Raw genomic sequence first — 19,297 nt, 5'->3', positions numbered from 1 at the left:
CTCAATTCTCGCACCACACAGTCCAGGCGTCCCCCAAACTCATGAGGCATTATCAGAAATAACCAAATTGTTTCAAGGCCACTAGGAGGTACTCCTACGGTGGGTTTGAAACTCATATTTCAGAATTATCACAACTTTGTCCACAAAAGCTTTTCTCATCTTTGGAATGGTCTAGAAGTGGCTCGGGACTCAAAAATCGATAAAAGTCTCAAAAGTCGACATGGGACCTCGTGGGGTCCACGACCTCAAAATTCTAATCCTAGAGTTCCTAGAGGTTCCAATATGCCTATGACACATGTCCCGAGAGTTTGGTCTCGATTGGACAGTCGGATTACCCACGATCGCACGATCGGATAATTACCATAAACCTAGCCCTAGGGTTGGCATCAACATACATGAACTCGAGTTTGATCCAACGGTCCGGACCTATGGAACCCGAAAATCGCACAATAGGCGAAATCCGTTCGACACTCAAATGGTATCCAAAATGGAATCCGAGCACACCTACTTGCTCATGATAACTAGGAGATCGTTTTGGGACACAATGCCCCTTTGCCACAGTGCCCACGGGCCGCCACACTCGCCGGCAACTCGTGGTGCCCAAAGTGATAACGCTTCGCCGGAAAATCTCAAAATCACGGCTCATGACTCCTACTCTAGGTGTAACACCCTATTTGGAACCACTTTTATTCTTGGACCTACCCTGAAAAATGGCCGGAAGTGGCTGGAATCTCAACTCAAAATTCGACCAAACTTTGAATCCAAAATCGAACTATTAACACTAGAAATTGATCAAATCCTACCCAACCATCAGCGAGAGCTTGAAGAGTAGATGAGATTCCATACCTTTCTTGCCAGAAATAGAGATTGGAGGAGAGAGATCGAGGCCAGTGAAAAATTGGTCGTTCTCAGGCTCTTTCCGGCGAAACAGACTGCAGCTGCCATCGGGGAAGGGCCGAGGTTTGACGGTGGGGTTGGGCTGGTCCTTTTGGCACCGGTCTCATTTGCCATCGTGGTCGGAGGCGGTGGTTCGAAGAGAGAGTGAGAGTCATTTAGGAGAGAGAGAATGTGTCGCATGGAGAGAGATAATGGTTTTAAAATCTGATCTGACAAATTATCATTTTGCCCCTCACCATATCTTAATTGTATTTTCTTCGTTATAACTCTGATTCGGGCCCATTACATGTCTACGAACTCGTATCAACGTGCTCTACGCAATAGTATAATTGAAATTCTCAAATTCCTTTCCGGTCAAAAAGTCAACTTTTATACCATTAAAATATTTCTGGGCAAAATAGTATTTTATCTGAATAAATTAATAATTTAAAATTTATTTAGGACCGAGATGTTACATGTTTTATCTAGCCTCATCAGTCCTAACCAAGTTAGTTTTGTCCTAGGTAAACATATCACCGATAATATTCTAATTGCTCAAGAGCTTATGCATAAATTCAAACTTTCCAAAGGCAAAAAAAGTTTCATTGCTTGGAAAGTCGATCTATCAAAGGCTTATGATAGACTTAATTGGGACTTCATTGAGCAAGTACTTGGTGAGATGGGGTTACCACACATGGTTCTTCAATTAGTAATGAGTTGTGTCCAGTCTGTCCACTATCAAATTTGGTTCCCTCGCTTCCTTATATTTGATACTGTTAACAGGGTTATATGGAAGCCTATGAAATCCTCTCAATCTGGGCTAGTTGTTTCCCATCTTTTTTTCGCTGACGACCTTGTTCTTTTCGCTGAAACTAGTCCCCAACAAGCCAAGATCATGAAAGACTATTTGAAGGTTTTTTTGCCAAGCATCGGGACAAGCTGTTAACTTTGATAAATCTGCTATTTTCTGATCTCCTAATACCTGCAAGGATACTGCTCAAGAAATCAGTAATATTTGTGGTTCCCCTTTAACCGATAATCTGGGCAAATATCTGGGTGTGCCTTTATTACACTATGGGCCTAATAAAGCTACTTTTAATGGGCTTCTTGACAAAGTACACAGAAGACTTGTTGGATGGAAAGGGAAACTTTTTTCTTTAGCTGGGCGAGCCACTCTTATTAAGGCAGTTACTGCTTCTATCCCAGTTTATACTATGCAAACGACTAAATTGCTTGCAAGTGTTTGTAAGGAGCTTGATAAGCTTAATCGTAACTTCTTTTGGGGAGGCAATGAAAAGAAAAACAAAATCCATTTATGCCTATGGAATTTGGCATGTACACCCAAGAGCAAAGGTGGTTTAGGTTTTAAGCAAACAACTCATATGAACTAGAGTTTGTTGGCCAAGATTGGGTGGAGGCTTCATAATAAAGATAGTGGATTATGGGCCAAAATTTATGAGGCTAAGTATCTGCAAGGTGAGGACATCATGGATCCCTCGCTGATTTCAAGGCCTAACTCTTCTTCTACATGGAGAGGTATCCTCCATGGTGCTGATCTGCTAATGAAGGGTATGGGGTGGAGAATTGGCAATGGAGATCAAGTGAAGTTTTGGCAAGATAAATGGCTGAATGATGAGCCTATGCTTAAGCACCATGGTAATGCTTATGTCTTTGATTTGAATTGTCATGTATCTCACTTCTTTGAGGGAGGTTGGTGGGATATTGACAAACTCATAATGGTGCTTGCTGAAGCCTGCTTATAGTATATTTTTTAAAACCATTTGAATGGTCTAATAGTCCTTGGAAGTTCATATGGGATATCAATATTCCTCCTAAGTTGCAGATTTTTTTCTTGCTTGTATTTTAAGGTAAAATTCTTTCTAATGAGCAACGGGTCAAAAGGCAACTAACTATTGATCATTCCTGCAGTTTGTGTGGTTGGCCTATTGAATATGTCTTTCATATCCTACATGACTGTGAGAGGCTATAAGTGTTTGGAGCTTATTTCTTCCAAACAATCTAAGTTTGCAATTTTTTCTATTGGATTTTCAGCCTTGGTTGAGGGTTAATTTGTTAACTAAGTCCCATTGCCAATATGGAATTTCGTGGAACATCGCTTTTGCTTTTACATGTTGGCAGATCTGGAAATGGCTCAATAAGAAAGTGTTTGGCAAAGAAGAGGATTTGGTTTTTGATATCAGAAATATTATTTTTACTACTACTTAGGAATGGGTAAAGGCTAGTTCTACTGTTCATATGCCAATTAACACAACTCAAATTTTTCTTGTTTGGGATCCTCCTGATACTGGTCAGTTCAAGATTAATGTTGATGGGTCGTGCCAATGTGCGTCTGGAGTCATTGGTGTTGGGGGAGTAATCCGCGATGATAAAGGGAATTGGATTGGTGGTTTTGTGGCCAATAAGGGGAGCGGTGACATCCTAGCAATTGAAATATGATGGTTGTTCTTTGGTTTTGAAACTTACTATCCAAAGGGGCATCTCCAAAAATCTTCTCTTTATTCTACATCTAATGGCATCTTTGTTGTCTAGTTGCTACGCTCTTATGGGACAAATGGGTAATTGTGTGATTAACCACATCTATAAGGAGAAAAACAAGGTGGCTAATTGTTTAGCAAAGGTGGGCTATAATTTTAATTTGGGATTCGTTGTGCTTGATGAGATTCCTAGTAGGTTGAAGCTACATTTGATGATGATTTATTAAGAATTCTTAAAACTCGTACTGTCTTTGTCATTTAATTTTTTTTGTGTTTAGGGATTAAACCCCGGAGAGCTTTTAAAAAAAAAAAAAAAAGTTTGAAGTTATCGATCCCATACCCTTTTGGTTTGTCCCTTATTCTTGATTTCTTAAAACTCGTACTGTTTTTGCCATTTAATTTTTTTTGTGTTTAGGGATTAAACCCTGGAGAGCTTTAAAAAAAAAAAAAAAAGTTTGAAGTTATCGATCCCATACCCTTTTGGTTTGTCCCTTATTCTTGATTTCATGATTCATGATCCATGAATTCTCTTTTTCAAGTCTGGTTTTGAAAACGAATTGGGCTTGTGTAACACAAAGAAAAGAGGACCATTGTTTAGGGAAGATACGGATAGTCCAAAAGCATTCGTTGGTCTTATTTTGTTAGGCCTTATTTTGATGTACTTAAAAAATGAAAATTAATTAATTAATTAATTTGCTATACAAAGTATACACACTATTTGGTTGGGCCTTGTGGGTTTATAGCCTGACAAAAACACCATTTTGGTGCTTTTCACAGATGCAAACCAAAATTCCGATAACTACTCAATTACTTGTTAACGAAATTTTTATTATAAATTAATTTGTGAATTTCATAAACAAATATAAGGGATGGAAAAAGAACTCCTCCACCATGACATGGGCCACCACTTGCACTGGTATAGGAGGTTAAGGGGGACGAAGAGGAGGAAGATGAATACGAAAGGAAAGCACTTGGTCAATTTCTACTGTGTTTAATGTAAAAAAGTTGGCACTCCAAACGGTATTCAGATTGATACCGTTTATAGATTGCTGAAAATGACCCAAATTAGTGATACATTCCTCAATCTTTTCTTTGAGTTTTTATCACAAACAGTTTTTGAATTTTTCAAAATCTTCATTTGGGTTCTTAAACTTTCAAATCAATCAATGTGGTCCTTTATTTTTTTGGTGTACACATCAGTTTGATCCCTCACATCACATTCGGGAAAAATATTTGTTAAAACTGTTCACGTGATGACACTTATAACTTACTTTAAAATGGTATTTTCGTCATAATATAACCTATCTACACATGACAAAAAGTAAATCTCACGTATTTTGTCAATAATGTTATCTATTCTCCTTTATGTAACCCAAATGTAAAACCATAAACAGAGTGAAGATGGCCTTGTTGAGAAAAAATGTGAGTTTTAGGACTACCAAGAGCTATACTTTGGTGAAAGTACCCCTTTAAAGTTAGTCACATGATTAAATTTAATGAAAATTTTGTCGAAATGAGGTAATATGGACCAAATTGGTGTGTAGACCAAAAGATAAAGAACCACATTTATTGATTGGGAAGCTTAAAGACTTTTAAAAATAAGGACCGCTTGTGATAAAAATCCGTTTTCTTTTTATCATTTGTAATTTTAATAGACAATTATATAGATCCAATGGTAAATCATGTCCCATCAATGAAAATTAGCAAAGAGGAAAAAGAAAACCTAGCTGCATACAGTCTCCTCCCCCTTTCTCTCTCTCTTCTTCCCTCTCCTTTATACGTTCATTCCCAGTAGAATCATCTCATCGTATGAATAAACCGGATTATCTCCCCCCGTATTTCTGGAGGGCATTTTTTCCTAGCCAATTTTGTGCTAGGCTTTTGTTTTCCTTGTGTATTGCCAGGTTTGTCTCACCCCTAGTTGTTCTAGGGTCTTCCTACCAATCTATTGGATATTTGCAAATTGGTGTAGATCAATCTTTTTTTGGCTTATGTTGTATTGTTCTTGCAATTTGAGGTAGATCTCCATCAAATCTTTGTGTTGAGGAGTGGCGCTGTTTATTTTTTTTTTTTTGTGTCTACTATTAAGAGCATGTACAGCGCCAGGGGTTGGCCCAGGCAAAAGGCAAAAATCAGCCCAAGTCCAGCTCCAATGCGAGCAATGCATCCCGGGCAAGCTGCGGGTCCCACGAGCCCTGGCAGGCCCAAGGGCGAAAATCGACTGGGCTCGAGCCCGAGTTCAGCTGACGTCACGACGACGTCAGCGCAGTAAATTCAAATTTTTTTACCGTTGGCGCGTGTATTACACGCGCCAACGGTAAAAAAATTTGACTGAAGTGCGCTGACGTCAGCACCAACGGTTACCTGCCACGTGTCGGCACCGGGTGGCTCCGATTGGATTTTTTTTCAGAAATCCTACGGTTCTCATTTTTTTGGCCAAAAAAATTTAAAAAAAAATCCTAAAAAATCCGAAAAAAGTCGAAAAAATTCTGAAATTTTTTTAAAAAAAATACCAAAAATGTATGTATTTTTTCCCTATAAATACCTAACCATTTTATCTACTTTCAACACCAAATCTTCATACAATTTCTTCTCCATACAATATTTTCTACTATCCACTCACATAATTCATTTTCCACACCAAATCTCCATACAAACTCATTCCAATATTTTTTATTCTCTACTCATATTTTCCACTTTTCACACCAATTCCATACAAACTCTTCTCCTTCCAATATTTTTTTACTATCCACTCACATTTTTGTACTACTTTCCATTTGTAGAAAATAAACAAATGGCATCTTCTGTTGAAATCGGAGGCTCGTGGTCAACCCAGGAAGATATTGCGTTGTGCGAGTCTTGGGTGAACGTTAGTCATGACCCTATCACGGGCAATGAGATGAAGTTCCATCATATGTGGAGCAAAATTCATGGAGAATTTTGTCAAAGATCGGGTTCCATTCGGACCGAAATGACTTTGTCTAGTAGATGGAAAATTCTAAACAAAGAGTTAGGGAAATGGAGAAATGCCTTGACAAAAGCAAAGGAGAACATTCGGAGCGGTGTGAATCTTTCCGATGAGGTAAAATATTTTTAATTGCCATTTTAATCAATTTGGGATAACTTTTTTTTATTGCATATTCTATTTCTTTTTTGTTGCACAATGTTTATTTTATTTTTGTATTTCCTAATTGGCTTTATTTATTTACATAATCAATTTTATTCTTGCATTTCAAAATAGTTTATAATTTCATGCATAATCTTTATTTTTGTTTTTGCATTTTCAATTTGTCTATATTTATTTACATAATCAATTTTATTCTTGCATTTCAAAATAGTTTATAATTTATTGCATTGTATATTTTTTTAATGCACTTCCAATTATTTATTTTGAATAGATCATACAAGCACAAATGTGGTTCGGTGCCACGGGGTAAGGGAAAAAAAGTTTTGTGCATTTCCAATGTTGGGAAATTGTCAAGGATTGTTTCAGATTCAAAATTATTCCTACCGCACCCCCGGTTGTGTTGCATGAGATGCCGCTCCAAGAATCGCCATCAACCGATTCGCCATTAGACTCCCCAATGGAAACGGAGTCACCACTCCCACGTCCGCCGAGACCTATTGGGAGAAAGGCGGCAAAGGCCAAGAGAGGGGCCACTTCGAACATTGATTGTGTTCAAATATTCGAGCAAATAGCTAAGAACAACTCTCTAAGATTGGAGAAAGACTTGAGGAGAGATGAAGCGGACAAGGCACGATTGGAAGCCTTTGCAATTGAAAAGCAACATGCAAAAGAAAAAGAAGACGATGAAAGAGAGATGAAAATGATGGCCATGGATACGAGCCATATGTCTCCTGAAACAAAGGCCTATTGGAAGCATAAACGAAGGGATGTGATGAGAAGAAAACTTTTCCATGACGACGGACCTAGCAATACGGATTGGCTAAATGATGAAAACCATTATATTGTATTGTTGTATTTTTTTATAATTGTTGTATTTTTTTTAAATTGTTGTATTATCCTTTAATTTGTTGTATTGTTTCTTTTTTATTCAATCAAAAAAGCATTCTCTAATGTTGTATTATTAAAAACATTTGAGCATTCCTCACAAAGATTAATTAAAAACAAACCTTCATTTATTGCAAACAACACACAAAACAAACCATACATAAGCATAATAATAAAAAAAGACCTCGCAATAATTCCACAAAACACAACACACAAAAACAAAGCATAATTAAAAACAAAGCATAATTCCAAACAAAGCACGAATCTAGCCTTCATCCATTGTGATTGCCTTTCATCTGCCACAAGTGCTCGATCAAGTCAACTTGACGTCTTTCGTGAACATATGAAGATTGCATTTCTTGATAACGATCAATCATGGGGTTGTTGAATCGACCATCCTGAACTAAAGGTTTGGGCTCCATTGGTAGTCCATTTGGTCTCATCGACCTTTCATATATTCTTGTCAACGCCGTGTTCATAGGATCGGGTTCAAACACCTCTGGAGCATCGTAGTCATACTCATCCTCCACAATCATGTTGTGGAGGATGATGCAAGTCATCATAATACTCCTCAGCACCTCCTCGTCTAGCATCCGAGCAGCACCCCTGATAATTGCCCAACGAGCTTGCAAGATACCGAAACACCTTTTCACGTCTTTCCTGTAACCTTCTTGAAAGGAAGCAAAGCTTCTTTCCTCCTCGGATTGGGGATTCGGAATTGTTTTCACGAATGTCGTCCACCTAGGATAAATTCCGTTGGCAAGGTAGTACGCACCAGAGTATACGGTATTGTTGATTTGGTATGTGACCTGAGGGGAATGACCTCGCAATACCTCGTCGAACACCGGGGATTGACCAAGGACATTGAGGTCATTCTGAGATCCGGCAACCCCAAAAAAGGCATGCCAAACCCAAGTGTCGAATGAAGCTACGGCCTCCAAAATGATACTTTTTTGGCCCTTCCGATTCCCATACTCTCCTTGCCACGCAGTAAGACAATTCTTCCACTGCCAATGCATGCAATCGATGCTTCCGATCATTCCTGGGAAACCTCGAGCCTCGCCTTTTTGTAGAAGCCTTTGTAGGTCCCTCGGAGTGGGTTTGCGAAGGTACTCCCTCGTGTACAAATTTTCCACTGCATCACAGAATCTCACCAGGCACTCTAGGATAGTAGATTTTCCCATCCTTGCAATCTCATCCACCTGCTCTGCAGATGCCCCATAAGCAAGCATCCGCAAAGCAGCTGTAAGTTTTTGCTCCGAGATAAAACCCAAAACTCCAACAGCATCATGCTTTTGAATGAAGTATGTGTCGTAATTACAAATATCATGCATGATTTTTTGGAACAAATGTGGCTGCATTCTATATCTCTCTCGAAACTTATGAGCAGGATATAACGAATTTGGGATAAAGTAATCCTCCAAGAGATTCTTACCCCGAGACTCTCTGTGTCTGTCCACATTCGGAGCACGACGACGATGGTGTTGGCTTGATTGATTCATCATACACACCGCCGCTACTTCAAGCATTTCTTCCTCTTCTTCATCGGTGTCCCGATCTTCTTCCTCACGTCTACGTCGGATTTCTTCCCATTCTTTCTGTTGCCTCTCCAACACCCTCCTAAAGTTTGACATTGAGAGTATAATGTGTTTTGTAAAATCTGAGAAATGAAGGAATATATCAGAGATGGTGTGAGAGGAGTGGTGTTGATGATGTAGTTATATAGAGGGATTCAGAAGATAGAGATGACACGTGGCACAATTTTAGAGGGTGAAAATCTTATCTGAAATCTGAGATCACTATTTGTAAAAAAATATCTGAAAATCTTATCAGACATGGGACACGTGGCACAATTTTAGAGGGTGAAAATCTTATCTGAAATATGAGATTATAATTTTTTAAAAATATCTGAAAATCTTATCTGACATGGGACACGTGGCACAATTTTAGAGGGTGAAAATTTTATCGGAAATCTGAGATTATAATTTTTATTAATGAATATCCGAAAATTTTATCTGGAATAAGACACGTGGCAACCGAGATTCACATTCGAAAATCTTATCCGAAAATTTAATTACAAAAGATTATCAAAATTAATGATTTAAAGTATAAAAAAATAGGAAATAAAGTACAATGAATAGTAATTGCCCTAGACTTTGCCCTTGTGGGTGGAACCACAAATGGTAAGACTGACACTATTCACATGAATAGTGTCAGCCCTTGCTTGCCCTTGCCTTAGACTTTGCCCTAAGGGGTGGAGTTGCTCTAATTGGTGCTTTGGGTTGAGGGGTATTTGGGAGACATGTGACCATGTGTCATGGTGTAAGTTGAGTGGGAATTTCTTTTCCCACTTGCAGGTGTTTCCTATCCCTAACTCCAAAACAGAAACTCATGTCCAATGGTCAACACCGTGTTCATGGTCAAGACACTTCACATACATGGTCAAGACACTCTAACGATACGGGTCAATTCATACTCAAGGTCAACTAATATGTTAATTCAATTATAATTCATATCAAATTAATAAACTATATTTAAAGGCATTGGAAAGCTTGAATTTCACTGTATAGTATTGTGGAATTGGAGTATGAACATCAATATTTGTTTTAAAATATATATAAGTATTATTATAATTTTAATTGTCGTGTCTCCGTGTCCTAGTTTTTTGAGATTTGTCTTTTCTCTATATCTCTGTGTCGTGTATCCATATCACTATATCCGTATATGTGACATAGCTTATTGAGCACCAAAATACCAATACAAACCCCTTTTATGAGCATCAATACCCATACCCGTCGAGAATTTTTATTTTTTTTGAGTAGTGTGTACGTAGGAGATTATTAATGACAACAATAATCTGTAAGCTATATATCTTCAAGGAATCATCTCTCTTCTCACTATCCTCTCATTTACCCTTTTTCACCTTTAATTAAAATTTGAAAGTAAAAAACAAAAACAAAAACAAAAGTCACAAAAAGGGGCTAATTAAGTTTTTAAAAAGTGTTTGAAGTAGTCAGTGGCGGATCCAGGATTCTTAGGTCATAAGCTTATAGTGTAAAAATTATAATTTAAAAAATAAAATTAAATAACATTGAAAAATTAAATGATAACACTTTCAACTAATCAAACACACAAAACCTACATTCCAGTGTTAGAAACGACTTGGACGGAACTTTTCTAGCCAAGTCCAGAACAAGTATACTGAAAGAATGAACTTCACAGGGAAGAGTTTTGATCAAATTAGCAAACCATCATTGTGATCGAGCTGGATATTTATATTGCACAAGTTGAGTACATTAGGTAACATATTACATCAAGCCCTTTTTACACGGTAGGTATTTGAAACTCAAACTACAACCTTATCAAATGAAGTTGAACAAGTCAGAAAAAAGCTAGCAAGCCTTAGCCAAAGTCTGGAATTAATTTGAAATTGAAACCATAGATAAGGTTGTCTAACATATAAAAGATTACAATTCTACAAGGATTTCAAAACAACAAGAATTAAAAAGAGATAATACAGAACAAAAAACTTTCAGGTTTTACCTTTATTAGAAGAGTGTGAAGGACCTCTAGGTTCTCATCTAAGAAACCATCCATGTCATGATGTCATTGGGAATTAAGGGGGGTGGAGGTTGGTGCTTAGTGTTTGAGAGGGAGTGGGAGTGTGAAATAATTTGGGAATTTTTGGGGTGTGGAGTCGGGTAAAGACTAAAGAGGGGTGTGGTGGGTGTCTTTTTTTTTTTTGTTGGCTCAAAACGACCAAGTTTTGAGGTCAGTCATGAAAAAAAGATGAAGAGCCTGCAGAACGACGTCGTTTTCCAGGCGATTTAAGAACAAAAGAGCCTCACAGCGCTGCAAGGCCTTCATGCAAAAGGACGTCCAAGCCTATTCTCATGGCTGTCCTTTAGGACTTTTAGCAGCTTCTGTGCATGGGGTCGCACCACCAGCAAATAGGGACCTCCAAGCCTATTCTTATGGCTGTCATGGGGTCGTAATTGACCCTATGGTGGCTACGCCACTGGAAGTAGTCAAGCGGATTTACTACAGTGGTTGTGGCCCTTCCTTCTCCCATACTTGGCACCCAGGTTCGAAACTCCAGGGTTGTCTTTCCTCCTAATGGAACTAGAAAAAACGTTTTTGAAGTATATGAAGATGTTCTAGGGAAAAAAATTACTTGAGCTGTAATGTATCTCAACCAATCAAATCATATGGCCATGAGTTGGAAAACAAGTCAATACGTAAAATGAGCATGTGGTTGGTTTATATTCAGCTTCATATCACCATCAGCAACGACATATCTAATTGAGTGGTTTTTTTTTTCTTCTTTGTTTGTTTTTTTGTGTGGAAATGTAATTGAATTGTCAAGAGGCTAAAAAATTCTTGAGGAACATCATTCTTGATTTAAAAGTTTGTGGAGCTCACTCAGATAAGAGTGACATGGCAACGACCAACGAGAGTGACCTGACGTTGCTGCTTTTTTTTTTTTTTTTTTTCCTCTCTGTGCCTTTTATTGGTATTTTGCTGATCCTGCGTGTACTTCATGCGCTCTAGTCTCAGGAGAAAAATTTACGGGAGATTGTTCATGCCATGTGGGTTAATATAAACAAGCCACGTGGTAGGAATAGAATAGCAGATTTTCTCCAGTCACATAGTGTAACAGTTATGTCACCGTGTAATGTTTTCAATCTACTCATGTTATAAAACGGGTATCTTATGAGCTAAGCCAAGTTGGTTAGAAAGGATGTGTACTTCACTTTGCACTCGAGTTTGAATCCCCATCTTTGTAATTTATATTAAATTAAAATAATATATCGTTTATATATAAAAAATGCGTATCTAGTATTATACGCTAAATTCACAACATATCTCAAAAACCAAATGAGTCTTAAAATTGAGATAACAGAACCCCAAAACTACACAACTCTCCATTATCTTATTTCGTAACACTGCTTTGACTTTACCTCTGGAGGAGTTCCCATAAGTCCCAAAGCCAAGATGGCAGTTGAAGACAAGAAGCCCCCAATAGTGGTTTGTTGAGTATCTTTCTTGTATGTTAGTTTGTTGTTTTCTATCATAGAACTTCAGTTATCTGAACAATCTATTTTTTAGCAGTCCTTAGAGATTATTTTTGCAGAAAATCACTTGAATTTGAAACTATTTGACTATTTAATTAATTTTTTTGTCATTTTAGTATTTTCTTAAAGCACCATGTTCGTCTATTTTATTGCTCACAACTATATGGCGTTTGGTTTGTCTAATTTTTTACAAACATGATCTATGAATAAAGCCCTAAAATTAAACGATTCGAATCGCTGAAATAAAATTCTCAATTGATGAAAGATATCTCTCAAACAAAGTCATTTGAGAATCTCTCAATAGAAGTGAACATAAAAGAGAATTGTATTTTTTTATTCATAGTGGACACAAAATTTTTACGCTCATTATGACAATCATTGCAAACTACTAATCAAAAGACATTAAGTTTGAGATTGTGTCTGAAATGAATTATTGATGCTTTTTAATTAATCAAAGCACATTGATACAGATACCATAATAGAATTTTTTAATGTTTGTAATATCATTTCTCTTCTCACCTCCTTCTCTCCCTGTGTTTTGTCCTCTAAATCATCGTAATCCAAGTCTGGTGGTGGTATTGCTTTTCCATTGATCCTGGGGCACATCACTTTGTTTTTTGTTTTTTGTTTTTTTTCTTTTGGGATTATGTGATGGATGCTTACCAAGTAATCACCTCCTTCTCCCCCTCTGTTTCTGTTTCCATGCAAAGACCAGATTGGTCAGACATATCAGTGAACCAAAGTAAAGCGTAAAGCGCCACACGACTAAGTGTTTGGCCTCAGCAGCTCACCTGGATGACAATCGCAGACAATAAAGCTTCCCCCTTAACTAATGGCACAATGCAAGCGATTCTGTCTCAGTCCAGTAAAAGACCGAGCAACTTTTTCTTTTTCCCTTTGTTTACTTACATTTTGTTTTGTTTAACCGTTATAAAAGACAAAAGCTTGGTTAAGAATTCGTTGTGTCTTTTTTATTTTGATAAACAATAGGATAATTACATGATACTTTTATAACAGGTCAATACACTATCTAATATGTATTTCGTCTTTGACGTCGTGTATTTGAGTCGAATCTGACACCTCCTCCAACCAAGTGAAGACAAATACCGCAGTCACATAATATTATTTGCAAGTAGTGTGGTCAAAAACAGCTAGACTAAGACAGATTGGTGTGCGCTGCGAGTTGATAAAAAAGCGACCCATGCAGAGTAAATTAATTATGTATATGTAGCGAAGAAAAGTTAAAATGACAACTAATAATTTGATAAAGCAACATCAGCACAGCAATCAGGCACAAAATCAGAAGGACGTACAGACAGCATCATGCTCTCACTAACTCAAGTTAACTGCAGCGACTTTAGATTCCAAAGAAGAGAAGTCAATAAAACAGCTCCAGTGCTACTCTTCAAGCCCGGCAGATTAAACAGAAGTCTTAATTCCTGCCCCAGAAATATAGCTTTCTTCTTTCCTATTTCTGGCAGGATTGAGCCTTAGTTCTTCATCAATCTTCCTCAACATGGCAATAAATTTCGTTGTCATTTTTGGGTTGCTAGGTAAGTATTAGCAATACAGCTCTCTTCTGTTTTTTTTGTTTTGGAGTTCATATGAATTGATGTAAATATGTATTAATCTGCATGTGTATTTTCAGGTAACATTATGTCGGGATTAGTCTACGTCTCTCCTGCGTGAGCTCTTTGATTTTGCAATTTACAACATCTTGGTTTTGTTAGTTTTTGTGCAGATTTGATTTCAATGATTTTTTGTTTTTGTTTTTGGAATTGATGTAGAAATGTGTTCGTGCGAATTCTGAGGCGTAGATCAACTGAGGAATTTGAGAGTGTTCCTTATGTTAGCAAGTTATTGAACGCCTATTTCTGGGTTTACTATGGACTTATTAAGCCAAATAGCGTGCTGGTGGCCACGGTCAATATTTTTGGTGCCGTTGTGGAGATCGTTTTTCTTACCATATTTCTACTTTTTGCACCACCAAGAATGAAGGTAAGTTTTATCTATTTCTACCATACAAAGTATTTGAGATTAATTACTGTTCAAGTTGCTCTTGCATTGATCTGTTTCATGGTGGTATATGATCTTAGGCCAGGACTGCCATGCTTGTTGTAGCTCTTAATGTAGCCTTTCCAGCAGCAGCAATTTTGCTTACTCAGTTTCTGCTACATGGAGATCAGCGGATCGACGCAGCAGGACTTTTGTGTTCCGTCTTCAGCATGATTGCATATGCTTCCCCTCTTTCAGCCATGGTAGGAGAAACATCAACTGATAAGTTTTCAGATTCTTAGACTTGTTACATACTATGGCAAATATGAACTGTTGTGTTGTTCCTCTCGAGTGAGTACTGTTTTTCGTATTAACTTACTAACCGGTTAAGATCTATTAACATCCGTATGTTAAACTTTGTATTAATGTACAGAAAACTGTGGTGGCACTAAAGAGTGTGGAATACATGCCTTTTCTTCTCTCATTCATCCTTTTCCTCAATGGAGGGATTTGGACACTCTATGCCATTCTTGCAAAAGACTTGTTTGTTGGAGTAAGTTTCCTACCAACATCACCTATCCTATGAAATACTCATTGATTCTAATAAATATTTTGTCCCACATATTGTTCAATCATTTGCAGATTCCAAATGGGACTGGATTTTTATTTGGTACTGCTCAGCTGATTCTCTATGCAATATACTGGAAACCATCTAAGCCGCCCAAGCAAGTATCTGATGATTTGGAGGATCAACAACACATCAGAGAAGCACTCATCCCAGCTTCAAAACCCATCATTGCAGAGTGAAAGAGACATTTACTTCATAGAAGAAGTCAGTATTTACTGCCAGAAGTGTTAAATTTTCCATGTATGTTTATCTCTCTCTCTCTCTCTCTCTCTCTCTCTCTCTCTCTCTCTCTCTCTCTCTCTCTCTCAAATAATATAGTTGAGGAGCAAACACTTATAATATCTGATATGAAGCCAAAACTTTTGCTACCCACCTTAAGGGCCCAGGCTGCATTATTATTCTAAATCATAATGATCATGGTGGTCTAATCTGATAGTGAATTATATGTCAATGGAAACCACATACATGAATGGTCATATTACATCACATGGGTTTGTTTTGTTGCATTTTAATTTGGTGGAATCACTTCCCTGCTCAAAAATGCATGTGGCTAACAATACTGGAAGAAAATTTATCTATCCAAGTTCCCTAAAGAGAAAAAAATTTCTCCATACAGAAATCAACACAAATCCCCCAGTGTTCTCCATGAGTACTTTTACTAGAAAAACCTCTACCTATAATGATTCATTGATCAATATAATTGAAAGTAGACATGGCAGTATTTGGAAGGTGATGGCTCAAAAATAATTTTGAACTGTGACAAGATCGAAAGAACCACATAATCTCCAGAGGTTAACTTTGGCTCAATATATTGTTTTGTTTATGCAGAAAACCACTTTATGTACAATCATTCGCATTGACAAAATAAGAATCATTGAGATTGGTGATATTCCATGCATTTTAATGGTTTGAGGGAAAGTAATCTTCTATTTTCGTTTTGCCAATGAAGTATAATTTAGTGAAAAAAAATCTCGATTTGTATATTAGTAGTCTCATGTTCGAACTTTCATAACACATTAACAATGACTATTCTAACATTTGAGAAAACAGCCTTCCCCTTCCTCACTCTAACCCAAAAAAAGAAAGGAAAATCTTCCCTTTTTGTTTTGGGTGGCTATAACTATTCTAAACCATGCATAAAGGTACACTCATTACATGAGACAAATTTAAAACCAACTGGTCTGCCTCTCACCAACTGGTCTGCCTCTCACCCTCTCACCCTCTCACCCTCTATGGGCCCAAAACATGTTTTTTCATTCTGTAGAATAATTTATTTAAAGTAGAGAAGTTGCCAAGGAAAATTTGTCCTAATGGCATCAATCTCTATTTTGTTCAAACAGATTCTAACTTTAGATATGATGGATGACAGTCATTAATTATAAAAAAAAAAAAATAGAGAAATTTGAGGATAAGAGTTGAATTTTTGTATTTAACGCTAGAGTCCCGAAGATTAAAAAAAAAAAATTAGGTGCACAATTAGATGTTTATACCTTTTTATTATTATGGTCAAAGCATCCTTATAGTTTAATTGCTATGCTTTGACGTGGCACTTGGGGACCCATTTTTGTTTATATGAACATTATTGATGCAGTGGAGTCCATTCTTCATCTCTCCTTATATCCACATAACATCAGTCTAGTGTTCTTTCTCTTTAGCTTTTTTATTGGGCTTTGTATTGTGTCTGTCTGGTTGGCTTTGGCTAGTTTTCTTTTTCTCACTGTTTATTTGTGTTGTTTTAGGTTTTTTCTTTATTTGTTATTTTACTTTTTAGTTTCTTTTCTTATTCATTATTTTACTTTTTGCTCGTTTTTTCTGATTTTGTGCTTTGTTGTAGGCTGCAAGCTTCTGGTGCTGCCAAGGTTTTTTTGATGTGCAGATCGAAGGGGTGTTCATGCTTCCTCTTCTTTCTTCTTTCTCCTTGTTCTTACCACTTCTTTCTTCTCTTTTCTTGTCAAGTTATTTAGGAGCGAATCTTTTTTAAGATTACGCATTTGTTCCTGTCTCTTATGATTGAGTTTTGAATAGTATTGACTAGTTCAGTGCTATATGTTGTACACTCTTATAGTGCTTATTGTTATTATTTTTTAAACAAAGCTTTCAACAACAACAAAATTAAAAACCAATAGAGTGACCAATAGAATAAAGATTCAAAATTTTACGGTTGTTTTAGTCAATTTTTAAAAGGGAAGAATTTAACTATGCCCCTTGAATTAGAGGTCGTATTCCACTTCATCTGAACTTTCAATTTGGTTTGAAGCTCCCTAAACTTTCAATTTGTGCCACAGTATCTCCGCCGTTAGTTATGTCAATCATTTTATCAAATTGAGGGTCATTTCCCTCCAGCCTTTGGCGCTCAACTAGATCCCCCCCAAGGCACAAAATGGGGTCAATGCCTGGTTGCGACATCAACTGACGTATATGCCCCTAAATGTTAGTCGCGTGAGTTGCGCGTGATGAAAACAAAGGGAAATTTGTGACATAATTGACGATTAGGAGGGAATTAACATGAACTGAAAGTTTAAGGGGACTCAAATCCAAATTGTAAGTTGGGAGGGCAAAATAGAGCTAAATTGTCTCATACTCCAAACCACGCAAGTAAAACGTGTAACTGACCATGTTTTCTATACAACTTATTCCAATGCATTAATTATACATCAATATCATGATTTAGCGGTACTGGAGGAGAAGGACAATATGTCATGCTGTCAACTGTAGAATTTTATTATTTTCTTTTCGATCTGCATCAGTTTTTATCACATATTGACAAAAATCCTCAAATCAAAGCATCAAAGCATCAAGTACGTGTGGTGTGTTCAAAGAAATATTGCATGTCCTATGAATATAATTAGTATCCCAAGAGATACTGAAGAATCATGCCACAATCCCACGTATTTGTCTCTACTTCCCAAAGATTTGGTGGCATAATTAACTCACTGGAAAATGTACCTTAAAAAACCTCTTTACAACTTCATCAAGCATTTGTGAAATTCAAAAGACAAGGCCACCGAATAGGAAGGAATGTGTTTTTCAAGTGTACCTTAAAATTTTTTTTTTCAGTTTTTCAAGTGTATCACTGGTGGCAAACCCTAAAAATATTAAAGTTAAAATGGTGAGGGGGAATTTTCTCGAATATTCGCCAAATTTGGTTTCTTTTTTCTTATTCATTTTAGCTTGAATGACTAGATGGATTAACATGGTTTAGGTTTTATTGATTTATTTCTTGTAATGGATAATTTTATTCTAATTTTGTTTTCCTTTCACGCATAAGTTTCTCGTGTAATTTTATAATTCACCCTTTAAAATTACTATTTCAACTTTTACAGAAAAATAATTATTACTTCACAGTTAGATTTAGAGGGTAATAGGTTGATTAATAAGTTCATTTGATTTGGAATATGAATGATCAGATATGTGACAAAACAACATCAACGAATGTCATTTTTAGCCTCTCCTCTCTGAATACAAAAATGATATAAAAAAATCTGCAAAGCTAGATATTCTTTTGTTGTCAAAGTTTGGAAAGAGGGAGGTTTTATTGGAGTTCGAATATGAGACTATTTATATGAAAGCAAATGCTCTTACAACTGAACTATGGATCCATTGACAATGTTGCTTAGATTTACATAGACTTTATTTTTATTCACCCTAAAAGATAGTAAATTTTGTGTACTTGAACGGACTCAAATCTTGACTCTCAAAAGAGAAGGTTCAATTACAAACCACTACACTACACCAACCTTATGTTTGTGATATTTGTTCATTTACAAAATATTTATATTAACAATAAAATGTTTATAGAATAGAAACTACGATATAGGCCAAGTTTGGGATTGCTGTCACTTTTAAAAAAAGTTGCTTATGCTGTGCTTTGAAAATAATTAGCTATAAAGTAAAACAGCTCCATGTTTGGTAAACAGTATTTTTAAAGTGTTGTTAGTACAAAAAGTAGTGTCAAAACAGTTTGGTAAATTTTAATATAAAATTGTTGTAACTATGAATAATGACTAAAATAGACATGATGTTAAAAGTGTTATATACTAATCATGTGGTAGTAGTGGTAGTGATGGAGTGGTGGTGGTGGTGGTGATGACAGTGGAGTTGGTGGTTGTGGTAGTGGTGGTGGTGGGGATGGCGGTTGTGGAGGTGGTGGAGGTGGTGGTCCTCCCTCCTTTTCATCTTTTCTTACTATTTTATCTATTCTCTCAGTATTATTACA

General features: G+C 36.7%; 1 protein-coding gene across 2 annotated transcripts; it reads left to right on the top strand.

The window, feature by feature from the left end:
* On the top strand, positions 13,718 to 17,174 carry LOC18784664 (bidirectional sugar transporter SWEET17). Of its 2 annotated transcripts, XR_002270056.1 has the most exons (7): positions 13,718 to 14,011; positions 14,107 to 14,143; positions 14,246 to 14,456; positions 14,555 to 14,716; positions 14,887 to 15,006; positions 15,096 to 15,321; positions 16,916 to 17,174. XR_002270056.1 is itself a non-coding variant. In XM_020556418.1 (6 exons), exons 1-6 carry the CDS (start codon positions 13,975 to 13,977, stop codon positions 15,258 to 15,260), a joined length of 732 nt encoding a protein of 243 aa, XP_020412007.1. In that variant the 5' UTR covers positions 13,718 to 13,974; the 3' UTR covers positions 15,261 to 15,517. The 2 variants fall into 2 exon arrangements, 1 of the variants encoding a protein (XP_020412007.1); XM_020556418.1 differs by lacking the exon at positions 16,916 to 17,174 and having other exon boundaries at positions 15,096 to 15,517.

This window comes from Prunus persica, chromosome G2, assembly GCF_000346465.2.
Source record: "Prunus persica cultivar Lovell chromosome G2, Prunus_persica_NCBIv2, whole genome shotgun sequence".
Classification (NCBI taxonomy): domain Eukaryota; kingdom Viridiplantae; phylum Streptophyta; class Magnoliopsida; order Rosales; family Rosaceae; genus Prunus; species Prunus persica.
This window is presented reverse-complemented; position numbering and strand designations above follow the sequence as displayed.

Excerpts from the sequence above, each read along its gene's own strand:
- LOC18784664 (XM_020556418.1), top strand. The coding sequence starts at position 13,975 with ATGGCAATAAATTTCGTTGTCATTTTTGGGTTGCTAG. Across the intron at positions 14,012-14,106 it reads TGTCATTTTTGGGTTGCTAG|GTAACATTATGTCGGGATTA; the intron begins GTAAGTATTAGC and ends GTGTATTTTCAG. Across the intron at positions 14,457-14,554 it reads TTGCACCACCAAGAATGAAG|GCCAGGACTGCCATGCTTGT; the intron begins GTAAGTTTTATC and ends ATATGATCTTAG.